The 18,098-nt window shown below is 45.8% G+C and overlaps 2 protein-coding genes across 2 annotated transcripts; one reads left to right on the top strand and one right to left on the bottom strand.

The window, feature by feature from the left end:
- The first annotated feature begins 60 nt into the window (after positions 1 to 60).
- psmg4 (proteasome (prosome, macropain) assembly chaperone 4) lies at positions 61 to 1,810 on the top strand. The gene is made up of 3 exons (XM_071543688.1): positions 61 to 340; positions 963 to 1,038; positions 1,367 to 1,810. The coding sequence occupies exons 1-3, from the start codon at positions 164 to 166 to the stop codon at positions 1,486 to 1,488; spliced, it is 375 nt and encodes a 124-aa protein (XP_071399789.1). The 5' UTR covers positions 61 to 163; the 3' UTR covers positions 1,489 to 1,810.
- Positions 1,811 to 3,383: 1,573 nt separating this feature from the next.
- Positions 3,384 to 14,548, bottom strand: LOC139664740 (solute carrier family 22 member 23-like). The gene is made up of 10 exons (XM_071543681.1): positions 14,120 to 14,548; positions 12,868 to 12,971; positions 12,260 to 12,414; positions 6,628 to 6,814; positions 6,218 to 6,345; positions 5,393 to 5,495; positions 4,968 to 5,194; positions 4,530 to 4,562; positions 4,096 to 4,219; positions 3,384 to 3,813 (listed from the first exon to the last, which is right to left on the bottom strand). Exons 1-10 carry the CDS (start codon positions 14,546 to 14,548, stop codon positions 3,384 to 3,386), a joined length of 1,920 nt encoding a protein of 639 aa, XP_071399782.1.
- Between the last annotated feature and the right edge of the window lie 3,550 nt (positions 14,549 to 18,098).

The raw sequence follows: 18,098 nt of genomic DNA, 5'->3' as shown, positions 1-18,098 counted from the left end.
ACGCCGGTCGTCAACTCTAACATCGATTGCTTTCTGATCGATTGCTTTGGGCTTCCGTTTTTCTTTCAGCAGCACACAAACCAGGAAGTAGCTGCTTTACTGTTTACTGGCGCGACGCACGAGTTAAAGTAGTGTTCATGTTCACAGCTAGCGTTACAACAACATGAATGTAACAGAAAACGGAGCAGCGCTGGAAGCCATTACGGTGCACAATTTCTCTGAGAAGATTTTGGAGCAAGTAATACACTTCCATGTCATGAAGCTTAGCGGCGGGTTCTTCATCTGGGTCGGGTCGACTCCAGTCTTGTCCAACTTGGCGGTTTCAATGAGCAGCAAATATGTAAGTAAAACACCAAACCAAAACAAGTAGCTAGACCCAAGTGTGTGAATGTTTTAAACTCATTAACAAAGCAGCGGTTCCACAACTAGGGTCCGAGGTAGGTGCGCTGCTAGTGGGGGGGGAAAGGATAAAGGGGGGCCTTCAGACAACTGAGATGGATTTCTGCTAAATTGGCTGTATCGAGGTGTGGGTCCAAATGTCACATCACACAGTGGGTCAAGGGGACACCCAGGGGTGCTGGATTGGGCTCCATAGGTTCCCCAGCAAAATGAGGATTAGTTCAAAAATAGCCTATCTCATTGACTAAGCGCTATTAGCAGGAGAGAATGTTTTGGAATAACTTATAAGAGATTTCACCCTCTCCACTGTTACCTCCCCACCAACAGTAGAGGCAAATAACAAAGCCCACTGGGAGAAATTCTTATCCAATAGGGGTCTGTGGTCTAATGGTATGTATGATGATGATATAATGATATGATGTCCTTGATATGAAAAAGTTTGGGAACCCTTGGGCTAAGATAAAAAAATATTAAGAGTCAAAATTAACATTATTTTGTTTGTCAAAGCTAATGATTCGTTCCCTTGCAGAGAGACTAACAGCTGCTTGTTTTTCCGTCTGCAGGATTCAATGCCGTTATCTTCATTAGTCATGGGGGATCCATCAAATACCGCTCCAAACTCGTTGGCACAGAGATTAGGTAATGTTGTATGACATTGTATCTGTTTGTGCTTCCTAATGTAGCAGCCTATGACAAGTCATTAAAAGGCTGAGCCATTTAAATTGTCAAATGGTCCCTGCAGTACGCATCTTTTGTGGAATATTACCCTAGATGCAGTGAGAGAGAGAGCAAGTAATTATCTTGGGTCTCCACAACTTCCCAGACTGATGGGATTGGTTTGATGGGGATTTTTGCAATAAATAACCCTGGCAGTACACTGTAGCAAAACATTTTAGTATGATGCCTATCAGAGTTAGTTTGCCAAGTTGTACTGTGAAATAATTGTCTCATTCTCTCTGGTTTGCAGCTAAGAAGACAAAAAAGCAAGTATTTGTGAGCTACAGTCTTCCAGTGACAGACTCCAATCTCTCTCTCTTGGTGGAAAACAGGATCAAGAAGGAGCTGGAGCTTCACCCCGAACACTTTTAACATTTGATCCTTTATAGAGTTCTTTCTCTCGCTCACTTTTGTATAGAAATGAAGACATGCAAGAGGGAGGACAACATGGCTGGTCCTTCTCTTATTCTTTTGTCACTTACTTGATTGGACTTACATGCTTTTTCAAGAAAGTTAAGCAACTCCAGACGTACATACTCTTATTGTGTAATCATGCACCAACACAATAAACACAAATGGTCACATCAAGTGTTCATTTATTGACATAATCAATAAATTAAGTGGTTTATTATCAAAACATGTAGGCCTATGGCTTTTTGTACAAATGCATCATATTAAAAAAATAACACTTAGAAAACAGCATTAGTGGTTGAGTATTTTTTCTCAAAGTATTCCATTGTTGAAAACATACAAACTAGCAAACCATACAAGGTGTTCAAAATACGTGCCATGTACTAAATAGTATGTCATGATAAAAATATGGAGGATGTTAACATGGATTTGTGGGTCCAGGTATTATTGGACAAAAATGGCTTATGAAATGGTTTATGTATTCGATGTGCTTCATATCTTAAAAAAGTAAGGTTGATAGTCCATACATTATCATTGAATGGCACATAAATACATACCTTACAATTTTATTCAGTCCTAAGGGATACATACAGAGTAAAGTGGTCTTGTACAAATGTACACTAATCACAACTAGGCCAGTTCTATGCAGACCAAGCTGCTCTACTCTAAATCTTCACAAACGTTTTCAAAACTGCTATAAATATTGTGCTTTCTGGCAGGGCCAACCAATATTTTGTCAGGCTAGAGTTACACATCCTAGGAACAGGATTACAACCAATAACATTACCACAGTACAGAGAACAAGGAGTGAAAGTTGGGGTGGAATATTAGCTAGTTAAGTTAAGGAGGTATTTCAAGCAACAAAATGCCCTTGGCAGCATGACAAAATAAATACTGGTTTTCTTAAATTACATTGTATCTTAAGAACAGAACCATCATGATAAAGCCATTTAGATGCTGAGACGCGTCATAAGACATAGTAAACTGGTCACTCTAATGTCTGTTCAACTCTCAGATTCATTTAGCATTACCCACAGTCTCCATAGACTATTCATGCATTCTGCCTAGGCCTCTGGCTGTTAATCACATCAGACAACCATCATACACCCATACCAACAGCAGTAATGCTCGCAATTTCAAAAGTGTTTACACTGACCTCTCTTCCGAGGATAAAGTGCCACATTGGACTTCTGGTAGAGGGACCACAAATCAGAAGAAAAAGATACATGTGTAAATCCATTTGTGCCCTTTCATGCAAAAGAGTGGTAGTGGTTTAGCCAATCCCTGGATCTCCAATGTGTTGGCTGAAAATCACAAACACTTGATTGTGTCTTTGACATTTAGTGCAAAAAAACTCATTAAAAAATTATAAGATGCAGTGAAATCCTCAAGTCAAACTACGAACAGAAAACTCATAGAGCACACATTATTGAAAGCTAGTCTGCTCTACTTTCTTTGCCTGTCAACTTGTCTACTCTTCTTTGCCTGCAAATCACTCTGTGAAAGAGCGGATACAACTAGTACAGTGAAAGCAATCCACTTGAACACCTCTGAAACCATTTTATATTATTAACACACACTGACTTGAGATAAACTCAGTCTAGTACAATTTTTTTTTTGGCAAATCCTGAATGAACTGTGAATCATAGTCACTACAAACTACACAAATCTTTTACTATTATCACCGTTTCATTTCCCCTAAACAAGTGTCCATCTGGGTCATTTGAGCAATTCTGTTTTTTCTTTTTTTGGTTTTGTCTAAAAAGGATCCTGTGGGTTTTTCACAGGCTCAATAACCCAGTACCACCCAATCAATTTAATGCTTGAGCAATTAATAGCGCAGTAGTAGACTATTGCTATGATGCTCGCACCCCATTGGCTACAGTGCAGTTGCTGAGCACCTCTCCTCCAGTCGCCAGGGCGTACGAGGCGGGTACCGCTGCCAGAGCGGTGGCTGCTGCCACTGTGGCGCCCCCGGTAGCCGACAGGTGCAGCGGCGTGTCGTGAACGCGGGAGTAGTCCCTGTCAGTCTTGGTGAGAAGGAGGTGCTGCTCCCCGGGGTGGAGCAGCGTCTGACGGGTGAAGCTCTCTCCGTCGGCCAGGCTCTCCGGCAGCGGCTGGCCCCGCGGCTCGGGCAGCAGCAGCAGGCAGATGATGCACAGGAGAGTGCAGCAGGCGAAGATCACATGATGCAGGAAGTAGCCCTTCTGGTTGTGGAGTTCCATGATGGGTGCAGTGAGCATGCCGAAGCCGGCGCTCGCCAGCACCAGGCCCAGCCCTCCACCCCTGCACAGAGAGAGAGAGAGAGAATGTATTATCAAATGTAAGATTAGATGTACCACAAACAAAGGATCTGACGAACAGTAGACACTCTTATGGTCAAGAGGCAGTGTACTCGCTTGTCAAAATCGCACCACAAGATGGAGCCAACAGGCAACTGTAGTACGAAAACTCAGCTACTGCATTTCTGCCTTACTCTCTTTAACAGTGATGTGTATAATGGCAGTCATGAGGCTCCCATAACTGTGGTTTTATGTGGTTTTATGTGGTTGTGCACATCCAGCTCACCTGATGACAGTAGGAGTGATCTCAGCGCAAAAGAATATGCTGAGGGTGCTGACAGCGTGGGAGGAGAACATGCCAATGATGGAGAAGGCCACAGAGAATTTCCTGTTCAGAGTGTCGCGCAGAACTATCCAGACAAGGACAACAAAACATCAGCATACCAATATCACAGCGTAACGCACCAACAACAACAACATTAATCATGATGCCTAGGGAACAAATTAGCGCTTGTAGGAGTGCTTAAGTGACCTTGAAATTAGGCTACTCTCGGCCAACCGTCAATTTATTTGAATCATGTACTCTTTTATTGGATCATTTATTTTTTCAGTATTTTATCCAACAATTCCTTCAGGTATCACAAGGTTACAACAAGACAAAGCAATCCTGTATGGCAATTACAGATGGCAAGTGGGTTCTTCCCCGTACTCCAACTGTACCTATGTCATGGCGGAGGCTGTACTTCCCAATCACTAGATTCCATTAGCGAGCATCGGAGGAGAGAAGAGAAGGGAACATGATGTTAGAGCGTACAAAGGGAGGCTCAAGGCAGAAGCAAACAAGCATGAGGACAGCCTTTAAGGAGAACCGTTAACAGTTTACCAGTGGAGCCTGAAATAATGACCACATACAGTACAGCAGATGTAGGTCAAAAATGGGGGGAAGGGGATACGCTCCTATTAGACTGAAAGTTACTACAACTACAATTTGTAATGTTTTAATGGATACATACGTACATATGAGGGCAGCATGCAGAGTTTGTGACAGCAGCTACGTTTGCTGTTGCATTTCAGCTCAACTTGTCCATAGCCTACAGAACTCCTGAATATCTTTTGTTATTTATCTCACTGTCTTGTTTTTCTGTGTGTTGTACTTACAGTTGAGCAAACCAAGCTGTAGCAGTGATGCCAGGGCAGTGATGATCATAAAAGTGAGCAGCCCTCCACGACGACCCATCAACCCCACTGCAGGGCACAGCGCCAGACAGGTTGCCACGGCGATGCCAGCCATGGTGTAATAGTCTGTGTGGCACATAGCTGTCGGCTGGGCCTCAGGGTCCATCATACTGCGGGCAAAGCAGTGGTGGATCCCATAACCTGTCAATCTGTGCAAACACACAAACAAACAGTAACCAAGAGCACAGTGAGGTGGTACATAGGACATACATGTACAGTAGAGAAACGCCTGCCTATATTCCTCTCTTGGGAGGAGAGCTCATGTGTAATTCATGCTCTCTTAACAGATGCTGGCTTTGATTAGCGAAGGGATTGCACAAACCCACCCACAAACACAGCACACTTACGAGTTGACACACAGCACCACAATGTTTTTCCACAGGTTCCTGGTGCTCATCATCTTGACAATGCAGGTCCTCTGGGGTTTCTTGTGCAGCTCCTGCTCCAGCTCTGATAAGAAACATGAAACGCACACCTTGAGACCTTTCCTTTCAGGAGGAAATGAGAGACCAGGCACCGGGGGACACTTCACACCCTTCACACCTCTAGCGCAGAGAAGAGAGTATGCTAGACAAGCATAGGTGGTCCCTTTGCTCTCCTTCATTGGCCGTCTATCACAACATTACACCTCAGTTACAGTGTATCCTGGGCCACTGGGACAGGCAGGAGCAATACATCATATATCAAAGCGGGGGAGTAGAAGGGTTGGAGGCAGAGAGAGGACAGATGTAAGTGAAACACAAAAATATGAGCAGCAAGGCAATTATCAGTCGTGCCTTTGAAGACTACAAATGGCTTTTAGGGGTTTTGACAGTCCAACTTTATTGATCTTCCAGTGAGAAATTGCTCATGATCTTTGCAGGGGAGCATGTATGTGTATGTATGATTGCAAACATATTTCATCATATGATCCAATCGGGTGATACTGCATGAAAGGTATTACATGTGTGCGCATATGGCAAGGACATCTTTGAGTCGCAGTGTGTGTGAGTGTGTGTGTATGTGTGTGTTCATTGCATGTCCATTTCATCACACACCATGAGGCCTGCAGCTGCAACATAAATGCTTTAAGAGAATTGTCATAATGAAATGAGTAAAGCAGCAGAAAATATTACATTAATAGCGTAATCATCTTTTAATGTGATAAACTGAAAAACATAATGGATCCTCACCTGTGAGAACCCCACTGGGCTCGGTTGTCATGTCAACCTGGTTCTTCCTGGCGATGCGCAGCATCATGGCTTTGGACCGGCTGTAGTGCTGGGTGGCCAGCAACCAGCGCAACGACTCGGGAAAAATCCTGGAGAGAGAGAGAGACAGGGAAGGACATGAAGAGAGCGGACAAAGAACCAGAAGAAGGATGAGAACAGAATATGTTGTGAGAGCAAGAAGGAAAAACAGACAGAAAGGGGGAAGAAAAAAAGACAATAGGAGAAAGGGAGTATTGTGTCTTGGTCGAAACAGAGTGTGCCGAGTACTATGCACTACTGTGCAGTACAAGTGTGTACTGTACAAGCCATTGCCTGGCTCTGATAGCAAAGAATCCCCCCCACAGTGGCTTCCCTCAGTGGGTGGGACTTACCAGACGTAGGGCAGCATCAGAACGAAAGGGCTGATTATGACAATCTGGAGGACCTGCCAATCATCCCGGTCTGGCCAATTGCGGCAGAGAGCAGCCACCCCTGGCATCAATAGCTGCCCGCCCACCATCAGAAAACTGGCTACCATGGTCATGGAGAAACGCCAGCCTGGCAAACAAAGCTCGATCCCTAAAATAGAGAGACAGAGGGAGAGAGACAAGAAAGAGAAACAGACAGAGGGAGAGATGAATGTTACATAGAAATTACAGACCCTTAAAGTGTTGGTATGAATTCATATGTTCAGCTTTAGTTGAAGAGTGAAGACAAGTAAATGTGTGTCTGTTTACTGCGGTAAGCTAAACGACAACCGTAATGGTCTGGAAGCACTTGATGTGTGTTTGTTTAATGGTGGGGCCAATATCGAATTTCCTCTGTAAATTATTGAGCACTATCCGCTGCTGAACATTCCCTTGAGAAGGCACGAGTTAAACACCAGACCTCTCATGAACTTAGGACAAACTACTTGTCAAGCTTTCCTAAAGGGTTCAGCTGGTCTGAGAGCGCTTCACTGTAACCCTCCCTTCATTTCCCCACTGGGCTCCTGTCTCCTCCCCTACTGCCTGTAACATGGTACAGTCCAGATGGCCTGGTCCAGATGGCAAGGTCTTTTTGAAGGTGACCAACGGGGGGGAGCGGGGATGCAGGGAGGCCCACTCAATAACCAGAGCTCATGTACTGTCACTTCTTATTGTGGAGACGAGAGAGAGGAAAAGAGAGAGAGAGAGAGAGAGAGAGGACGGAGATGGGAGGGGGGGCAATAGAAGAAAGTAAGGCAAGGGGCAGAATACAAATGAGACTCCCCTCCTGAGGAGACGAAAAACTCCCTCCATTCATCAGTGGAATCACTGGAGGAATAATAATAAAGCCCAATACTAGCAAGAGAGAGAGAGAAAAGGACAGAAAGAAAGAGAGAGAGAGAGGAGGAGAGAGAAACAGACAGAGAGATGAGATAAAGCTACCAAGATAAGAGAAAGAAATGGCAAGGAGACGGCAGTGAGCAGGTAGAATGAATCAGTTAGTGAAAAGGCAGGAGGCTGAAAGGGGAAAAAATTGAAGGTATTACTGGAAATCCCTTCCCCGTCTATTCCCTTCACCTCTGTTCTCTCCTGTCCCAGATGTACAGTGCTAGAGACTAAGTTAATGTCTCCAAAACCCTCCCTGCAGGAACCAAAACAGAGGAAGGAAATTAAACTGACCCCCAGAGTGACTCATCCTTAAGCTCCTCTCTCTATACTCTCTCTTCTGTCTGACTTGAAGCACTGGATGAGAAAGAGTGAGAGAGACAGAGTGTGTGTGTGTGTCTGACTGTCAGCATGTCTGTTTTACCAAACAGTATAGCGCTGAACCTCTGCTGCACCCCTGTTTAAAGCAGTCAATAGGCATCAGATAGATCCAGTAGGAAACCCTTGGCAGACACACACACACACACACACACACACACACGTTAGAGAAAAACTCCTTGTACCTTGGCAATGGCAACCCATCCCTAAACCAACCTCGAAAAACAAAACCACTCCCAAACTCTCTGGAGAGGTGTCTGATCTCGCCAACTCTGCTGGGATATCCACATCCACACCTACACACACACACACACACACACACACACAGGCAGGGACCTTTTGTTCCAGCTGAGTGGGAGAATGGCTCTTCTTGTGTTGATTATCTCACTGCCCCCCCCCCCCCCCCCCCCCCCCGCCCCCGTGGGCTGATCCACCCCCCCCTCTCTCCCTCTCTTCAACCCTCCTGCTCATCAGGGTTGAAGTGGCTCTCTCACCCTCTGTAAGCCACCATCCCCCACCTCTACCCCCTCCATGCCCTTGTTCCTCTCCTCCTCCTCCTCTTCTTCCTACTCCTCCTCCTCCTTTCACCAAGCAGCTTTTCCACTGTCTTGCAGCTGAAAGTGAACAGTTGCAGAGGGTGAGAAAGGCGAAAATAAAAAGGAGACGGGGAGGGAAGCATAACAAAGAGATGATGGCGAGGACGGTGTGATCTAATGGCCAGGCTAATCTTTCATATCAAATGGCTGACAACCCACGCCCCCACCCCCATGCATCCATATACACATACATGCGTGCACTGTGCGTGTCTGCTGCTCCCTGGCTAACCTTGCCTGGGGCATGAGAATGGGGCGCAGGGACAATTGGCTTACTAACAGCATGGGTTCAGAGTAAGAGACGCAGTGTGTGTGTGTGTGTGTGTGTGTGTGTGACAAAGAGAGGGATGACTGCATAGAAAGATGGGGATGGGAAACAGATAGAGGGCTTGAGAAGGGCACAGCATGACAGTACTTTTCCCCAGCTGAGTCAGCATTAGCCATCCCCCTACCTCATAACAACTCACACACACACACACACTGCATGTCTCTATCATTACCTAAGAGTCTCTGAGGAGCAGAGGAGAGGGGATGAGGAAAAGATATTGTTGGAAAAGCAGCTGAAGCTTTATTCCTTTGGGCCCTTGCAAACCCCATGACCTCAGCTACCAAGATTAAGGTTTATCATCAAACAGTCTCTCTCCCAAAAGCCACTTGTATGAACAAGATACCTAACATGATAACACTGAACCTTCCATAAGAGCTTGGATAACAAACAGGCATGATAGTAAAATTTACAGGATTACAGGATCTACATGCATATATTATGTGCTCAAATGAGAAATAAAAAACAAGGGAAAGCATCCTACCAGGTCCCACCGGAGATGCTAAATTACAAACTAATAAACCAATGCAAACTTGGTGTAACAACACAGTATCCACAACACACACATGCGACACACACGCAAACACATTTACATTAGCAGAGAAAACTAGCGCTATTCCTGCCACCTCCAGCGGAGTTTATTATACACTGTGTGCTGCAGTGAGATAACAGAAACGATGAGAGATTTTAAATGAGCCTCGGAAAAATGAGTAAGTGAGGCTGCAAGTGCCGGTGGGAATAAAAGGACAGAGAGAGAGAGAGAGAGAAGGAGGTGGGATGAATGAGGCAGGGAAAAAGGATGGAGTGAATGGGGAAAAGGGTCAGAGAGCTGCTCAGTTCAGAAAGAGAAATTCAGAGAGCTCTGCTTTAACTGTGGTGGAGTGGGAACGGGGGGAGGGAAAACTAGAGAGTAAAAGGAGAGTATTTCTGTGACAGAAATACTGAGAGACAGAGATGACAAGGCAGATGGAACAAGCGTAACCAAAAACACACACATTATAGAATCATCCAAAAATATGTATGCATGCTACATTTTAATTTTGGTATGTTTCCCGACCCAAACTAGTTACCAGAACCTACCAGAGCCTTTTACCACACAGCAGCCGATCCATAACAGACTCTAGAACAATACGCCTCTGTTCTTAATCAACATTACTTCTTTTGTGTCTGTCCCTCTCCTCTCTTATCAAGCAATAAGGAGAGGAACAGGGCAATAAGACATTTCATATTCACTGTCCACTCTGCGCTCGCAATGTTTCATTTCAATGGCAGAATAAACAGTCAAAAACAGACACACGGTTGCATTTCTTTCCAGGTCATGTATTAGTATATGTTCAAGCTTTGATGATCTGTGGACTGGAAGCTTGGAATGTGTTCCTATTCTACAGTGTGCCTTTATTATCTGCTGTCATACCTGTCATAGTTTGAGTTCACTTCAAAGTGTGTCAGCTTGCGGCAGTGAGCTGACCCCACCATCCTACTATATGCATCCACTCTATGCGCACTCGCTCAACTCACACAAACACCTTGTATTTTGCACATCAAAGCACAAGCATACAGTCTGTTCTCACACATGAATAGCAAACTCACACTGTCACACACACATTCACTTCTCCCCATTACTGCCAACACTGAAAACATACACAAAGGCGAGTGAAATGTAGAAGAAAATTGGATCCCATTACAGGTATTTTTCGCTTTGCAAACAGACTAACCATAATAACAGGAGACAAATTTGTCAACCGCGCTGAGCCGAGTGTGTGTGTGTGCGTGTCTGTGTGTGTACATGAAAGAGAGAGATAGTGAGTGAACAAGCAAGCTAAAGAGATAGATACAGAGAGAGAGGAGGCAACTGGTCAGCTGGTCTAAAAGTGCAGTGAACGTGCTGATACAGTGACCGAACGTGGTCGAGTGAAAAAAATGCCAAGCTAAAGAGTTTCTACCCAATGGGGGGGGAACCTAAATTAAAAAAAAAAGCTTTGTCAGCCTCCCATCGGAGTAAAACCTCAAACACACACACAAAATATAAGGCTCGGGGGCTTTTGTTGGATGACCTGAGACAAGGCCTTAAACAAGAGCTTTCAATAGGAACTCTATATCAACATGACAAGGACATTCTATCTTTCATCTTCAATTGTTGTATTATTATCTATACCTTATTCTTTGCTGCTGCAATGACCCAATTTCCCCCCGGGGGATCAATAAAATTCCTCTTAATCTTAGTCTTGACACTGAATCCCTTTATGGCTCCCACCACTGTTCTGTCACAGAGCCTCAGTTTCATCTTACACACACACTCTGCTATGTACAGATACAAAATCCCATTGCGCTCTTACATGCACAGCTCCCTGTGACTTGGATTTAAAGGGCAGACACCACAAAACACAACATTATGTGTATTTCGTCTGCCGCTGCATACACCAGAGATTAAATTCAGCTCGGGGAATCTCTCACCACGCGCCTCAGAGGCATCCATTTTGTTTGTTTGTTTTTAGAAGCCGTTCTGCAGATTTATCGGGAACTCCTGCTGAGAGGAACAAAACAGGCCCCTCCACCCAACCTCAGAGTCTGCCCTTGCCCCACGCATAATGTATGACTAATCCCTCTCTGGCCTGTTCATAGAGAGGAGGCCTAAAAAGGGTAAGGGAGGGGGACAGAAGCAGGGAGAGGGGATAGTGCGTAGTATGGGGGGTGTGCGTTGGGGGGTGGAGTTTGGGGATACATGTCCTTATGCCAGCCATAGCTCAGAAAACAAAGAAACATAAAACTGGAAATGGATACCCTATCTCCAATTCTGGTGATTTTCATGTTTTAACATCAGGTGAAGGTTTCCATGCTCCTCTATGGGTTAAGAAAATTCTACAACCCAACTGATCTTATGAAACCCTTTCAAAACCCACTAAACTCAAAAATGCATGGCAGTCAATCTGAAAAAAAGGCTGTTTTTCTTTGTTCTCAAAAAGTTGACATTTTGAAGATCTTTAAAGAAGGTTTTCACCAGACAGTGACAGTTGTCATTTTGAACACCTTGGCCAATGTCTCCTCAGTCACCGCTGATTAGATTAGTCAACACAATGGCAGAGTGAGGCAGGGCACACCAGCGCAGAGCTGGGGATGTGACAACAAAAGAGCCGGGAGCGCAACAATACTGTCACCACAGCGCCAACAACAAGGACAGAGAGGCAAGAGATGGAGGGAGAAGGTGGGGGGGGGAGTTACAGAGGAGAATTCAAAGTAAGAAAATGAGAAGAAGCGAAGAGATAGAAGTGGGAAAATGCGAGAGTGGGATAGGGCAGGGCAGAGTGTGTGTGTGATAGATCAGAAAGCCTTCAGCTGAGAAGCAGACAGGCATGAGGAGCTGGAGGTGTCTACTTACTGAGCACATACAGGGAGAGAGTGAGACCCGCCAAGCAGAAGCCTTCAAAGAAACGCAAGGTGCTGAACATGGTGACGTTGACGGAGAAGGCAACAGTCAGACCAAACACCAGCATGAAGAGCACCGAGAGGATCAACACTGGGTGACGACCAAACCTTAGAGAGAGAGAGAGAGAGAGAGAGAGAGAGAGAGAGAGAGAGAGAGAGAGAGAGAGAGAGAGAGAGAGAGAGAGAGAGAGAGAGAGAGAGAGAGAGAGACATAAGGAGCAAAACGTTAAAAGGTTGTGACAAAGAAGGGGAGAACCTTTTGATGTGTAGCCGCGGGTGGAAGAGACCATTCCAGTCATTGTTCCCTTCAGACTCTGTGGACTTCCTGGTTTAGGGGGGTCAGTAGGTCACTGGGGTAGGTCAGAGCCGAGGCCTCGCTGTCCTGCACATTTCTTTACATTGTTTCCATAGCTACTGATCCTAAATACAATGCAGCGGCTCTTTCCCACACGGCAGCTCAGTTGGCACACGAGAGAATTGAATACAGCAGACAACAGTGGGCCTAAAGCTAACACATATACTGTATGTAGGCACAAAATGGAAGTGGAGGAGGCAGCGTACCAGTCAGCCATGACACCCATCACTAGGTAGCCAAATATGGAGCCCACCAACAAAGAGAACTTGGCAATGTGCACCTTCCAGGCCGAGTCACACACCAGGTTCCACTGCAAGAGAGAGAGAGAGAGACAGGATGAGAGAGAGAAAAAGAGATTAACGTGAAGAAACACAGCCAACTTCATCATCAGAGGGAAAGAGTGTAAAATTAGAGAGAATATTTTCACCCACAACAGCTAAGACATTAAATGTTAAGAGGGCAACGGGAAACGTGAGCATCTCCTCAGAAGTCTGTCAAACTCTTTCGCTCTCCAACTCACTCACTGTTTTGATAATTCATGAAGGTTGATATGCAGTTTGTGAAATATTCAAACGTGCATCTTGAGGGGAAGAAAGAGCAAATGAGAGAGAGAGCAGTAGGCCGATGTGTGTGGTTGTGGGCGTGTGTCTATAATAACAGAAATCAATGGTTTTGCACTCTTTCCTCTAAGCCCATGGGTCAGCGCACACTGCTGCAGTTGATTTAAAACAGCTCTCAGCATTTGAAACACGTGTGTGTCTGTGTGCACGCCTGCGCAATATCTGCAAAGAATCCAGCCATGCCAATTCAGTTGCGTGTGAAATAGTATTGCTGTTTAACAATGATTTATACTACACCCCACTGAGCCTCCAGCTGTGTACAACAGAGAGGGAAAGAGAGAGAGATAGAGAGCAGAGAGAGATGATTATTGGTTATGACTGATCATTTTGGTTGTGAAATGGCTGGTGGTGTGTGTGATAAACAGACACGGCCAGTAATGGGTTTATTATCTGCGGGCTATTAGCACCAGCATTATCTGAGAAAACAGATATCTGGCACAGGCAGGACACTGCGCACACACACAGACATACAGTACACACACACACACACACACACACTGAGGGAGAATAGCCTACACATGCAAAGACCTGTTAAAAACACATAGGCTACAGCATAGCTCTAGACATCTACTACAGTCTTCTCTGTACTCTCACACACATACACACACACACAGTGTTGCCCTCTCATAATGACGCCAGTGGGTAATTGATTGTCAATCAACTGTGTTTGTGTTTGGGTCTGACTCCGCAGAGCTACAACACTGCACTAAATTGAGACTGGCCGTGATGAAGCCGTAGGATGGTGATGATGGGGATGATGGGGATGAGGAGAGGAGGAGTAGGCCTACTGTGAACACTCTGCTTTGCACTGTGGGCCTATCTGGTGCACACTCGTTACCTTGGTAACCACATTCTGACTAAGTCCCGTCTGCAGCTCCAGCCTCCACTCCTCGCAGGCGCACAGCATACCGCTGCCGTCGCCGTATCCCTCCCCGGTGCCATTGCCTTTGAGATGTAGCGCGGGCGCACCACCGGTGACGGCCACCGGCGGGGATGCCACTGTCCAGTTACTCTCGTTCACAATGGGTTGTATACATGTGCCATTGGGTTGCGCCAATAGGAAATAATCCGAAAACTGGCTAAACCCGATGAATAACGCCGGTATCCATGTCAGAACCACGAGCTGCTTCTGATGTTTCCCGAACCCCCCGAGAGACGGCAGAACCGAGCAGTCAATGTGCGGTAGCAGCCTGGGTGCTGGGTGCTCCAGCGGCGTAAAGCCGTTCTCGGGCGGGTGGTCCTGCGCCTCCGGCCGGCCGGCTGCCATCACGGCCCGGCCACAAAGAGAGCAGCTGGGCGCAACAGCGGGCTAAGCAAAGCCCCCGCTCTGTTGCCGTCCGTCCACTCTGCGTAAAACCCTTTGACACAAAGGAATCCCACAGCGCAGTCAAATCCTATATGTAGCCAACAAAGCCGTGCAAAATAGGGGTCCCCGGACCGTGCAGCCGCACAGACGCACCGAATCACCGTGCAGTCGCCCTCATGGCGAGGGTGCTCGAACCGACCAAGGGATGTCCAAGCGAAGGGGCTCTGTCAGGAGAGGGCTGCAGAGAAGCTGCCTGAGAGGTGTGGACTCGGATAGGCAGGCATGCTCACCAGCATGGTCTTTGTATTCCATGGGTACAAGTCCTATTGCAGGATCCATCCATATGGGACTGAACTGGTGTAGGCCTGCACGCAATATGTAGGTGGAATATGATGGCTATCTAAGCAACTTCATCCACATCAGGGTCTACTAAACATCTACTATCCCTTCATCCATGTGCGCCACAGGTATTATACCTGTCCCAACTGTGACCTCTCGAACGCAAAGTGCTCATCACTCAACCGCAATAAACCAAGCAGTTTGTTAAGTCCATGGTCTCCCAGGTCCCACTCATCGCCGGTCCATTTTGGGATAGTTCTTCAATTGCGGGACGCGGTCGGGCACGGTGAAATGCTGCTTGGTTTGTCGCCGGCTAGTCAATGGGTTACGGTGCCAAAACTGGGCTTGGAGCAGGGGCTGGAGGAACACCAAACCCCGCCCTCCTTCGGTCGTGCTATGCGCTGGGATTGGAGAGTCTTCAAAGGGCGACTGCACCACTGACTGGCATCTGCAGGCAACAATGATCTCCTTTGTGCAGCCTCTGCCCTCTCGAATGAATAATATAAAGCTTATGAGAATACGCAACAATTCACGTTTTGCATCGATTAGAGATGATTTAGGATGGGGATTAACTGGAAATAGTGGAGAAGGTTTATAGGGCGATTTGTGTCTGCCGATGGTCCCACGTAGGATGTTTTGCGTCATATCAGATTTTTTATTAGCACCATAAAAATAGGCATAATTAGTTATTCGTTTCCGGAGACAATAGGTGGATGCCTATGTTTTTTGGATGATGTACAGCCATTGCAACCGCGAGGGGGCGACAAACGACCACAGTTTCCTCTGCATCAATTTGTCTCGATTATAATGATCAGCATTCTTACAATGGGCTACAAAAAACATAAACTATACACAGTGGGGTTGTCACACGGAAAGAACGGACCTACCACAGAGTTGAAAGTTGGATTTTAAGTTTATGCAGTAACACTGATGTGTCTGTTGGTGTGACTGTAGTCCCACCTGAGTCTGTGAGTCTTTGACCTTGAAATACAATGTTGAGGCTCAAGGGAGTGACAGATTCTTCGCTCAGCATTAGAAAAGCCTGCAGCCCAGGAGGGAGGAGCAAACACTGTCTCTCTGTGTGTGTGTGTGTGTGTGTGTGTGTGTGTGTGTGTGTGTGTGTGTGTGCAAGAGCCGAGCGAGAGGAGCTATAGTTTTATATGTGTATAACTTACGACAGACAATTTACTTGCAGTTGCAGCTGACAGTGTAGCAGAGAGGTGACAGCTTGTGCTCAGCTCTCACTCATCTCTCACTTAGACGACACCTCCTCACTGCACCCTGCACTCCTACACTCCTACACGTTTTTATTAAGGGCTAGAGAGGAGGAGGAGGAGGAGGAGGACGATGGGCTGCTGAGAAGGTGAGAAGACTGTGTGTGTCATGTATCACAGTCTACCAACCACACCCCTAGTGTAGCGCTGTACTCTCACACAAAAAAGACACACACACACTACCATTTACACCTCCTCAAGTGAGTCTTATGTAACAAACTATTATATATTTCAAAGCTTTGTCAAGAAATGTTGCATGACTGTCATCATTGTTATAGTTTTCTGTCTTAAATTTGTTTGACAACCAATTACAGGATAGTCTTTACAAATGTGAGCAAATATGACAATGTCAACTGGCTGGCAACCAACCAATAAACCACAGCAAATGACAAACTACAGATTTTCTATTCAAGAGCTCTGACGTTCACTGTTGGGTCTAAAGTTAAAGATGCTATGTGTAGGATTTTTAAACATCAATATATTGTTGTCAAGTTAATTGAGATATATTGGTATAATTAGGCTACCGTAAATAAATGAGACCATAGTGAAGAAGATTAGTAGCTGCTATCTCACACCAGTGGTATTGTTAGTGCAAGTGTTTCTCAAAATTAAGACTACATTTCCCATAAACCCCGTTGCTTCCTGTCACAAAGATAATGCTGCTACTTGTCCCCTTTCCCCCTCTCTGGTGTCGCCCTGCATGCGTTTGTTTTCTCTTTCACTTTATTGAAGAGGATAAATATGTTGGAAGTGATTTTTCCATCTGCCTCTCACTTGTTTGTCTAATGATTTGTTGATGTTAAAATGCTACACATAGCACCTTTAACTGTCTAGATAAAGCGTTGTTGCATCACAGACAATCTGGAATGACAGGCCTAGAGTCAAAGAATTCATCTGTATATGAGGGGGTGGGACAGCATCATTTGTCACAATGAGGTCGGTGACCCAGATTGGTTCAGGTGTCAAGTGACATCTCACTGATTGCCCCTCTTCTCAGCCCCCCCTCCCTTTCCTCTCTCCTCCTCAGCTCTATCTCTACCCCCAGGAGGCATATCCATGTCACCCTGCTGCACAGGTAGGCTACTGTCGCAGGATCAGTGAGCTATAACAGCCAGCCAGCTCTCCGCCTGCTCTGCTGTCCCATCGTCTGCCTGAAACCGAAACCAGACAGTAAGCTACACAGTTGATACATATTCACATGTGTAACAACTACTATAGGTCTCTTTATATGTGCAACAAGTAGTTTGCTTATCGTTTCAGCAGCACTAATGGAGCGGACATGACAAGAGAACATGGAAGTTACAGGTAGCCATGTTGAATTTGCACACAGAGCCTCACAGTTCTCACGGGCGCCCAGCACAGTCATGTCTTTGACCTTCAATGCAAATTGCCTGAGGCAAATGAATGAGTCTGTCTCTCTCTCTTGTTCTCCTTATATGCTGTCTCTCACACACCCAAATGCACAGGTGCAAACACAACATGAACAAGTGCCCTCTTTCTTTCTCTCCCTCTTTCTCTCTTTCTGTCTATCTCTCTCTATCCTATATTTCCATACAATTTCAATTCATCATGCTTTATTTAAAATGTACAATATTGCCAAAGCTTCAATTATGGTAAATGGACTGCATTTATATAGTGCTTTAATCCAAAGCGCTTTACAATATGCCTACATTCACCCATTCACACACCGATGGCGGCAAGCTACCACGCAGGGTGCTGGCGCAACCATCGGGAGCAATTTGGGGTTCAGTATCTTGCCCAAGGACACTTCGACATGCGGACTGGAGGAGCCGGGATCAAACCACCGACCTTCTGATTAGTGGACGACCCGCTCTACCTCCTGAGCCACAGCCGCCCAATTAAAATAGGTGATATGATAAATTACAGTATAATAAAGT

Source organism: Centroberyx affinis, unplaced genomic scaffold, assembly GCF_046629955.1.
Source record: "Centroberyx affinis isolate AG114_WGS23_722 - 3 ecotype Tasmania unplaced genomic scaffold, CSIRO-AGI_Caff_v1 ptg004364l_1, whole genome shotgun sequence".
NCBI classification, from domain to species: domain Eukaryota; kingdom Metazoa; phylum Chordata; class Actinopteri; order Beryciformes; family Berycidae; genus Centroberyx; species Centroberyx affinis.
This window is presented reverse-complemented; position numbering and strand designations above follow the sequence as displayed.

Bases quoted from the DNA above. Each gene is read 5' to 3' on its own strand.
- psmg4 (XM_071543688.1), top strand. From the start codon at position 164: ATGAATGTAACAGAAAACGGAGCAGCGCTGGAAGCCATTACGGTGCAC. The intron at 341-962 runs GTAAGTAAAACA...TTCCGTCTGCAG, and splicing joins TTTCAATGAGCAGCAAATAT to GATTCAATGCCGTTATCTTC. The intron at 1,039-1,366 runs GTAATGTTGTAT...TCTGGTTTGCAG, and splicing joins CTCGTTGGCACAGAGATTAG to CTAAGAAGACAAAAAAGCAA.
- LOC139664740 (XM_071543681.1), bottom strand. From the start codon at position 14,548: ATGGCAGCCGGCCGGCCGGAGGCGCAGGACCACCCGCCCGAGAACGGC. The intron at 6,346-6,627 runs GTAAGTCCCACC...CTCTCTCTCCAG, and splicing joins CTGATGCTGCCCTACGTCTG to GATTTTTCCCGAGTCGTTGC. The intron at 3,814-4,095 runs GTGAGCTGGATG...CTCTCTGTGCAG, and splicing joins ATCACTCCTACTGTCATCAG to GGGTGGAGGGCTGGGCCTGG.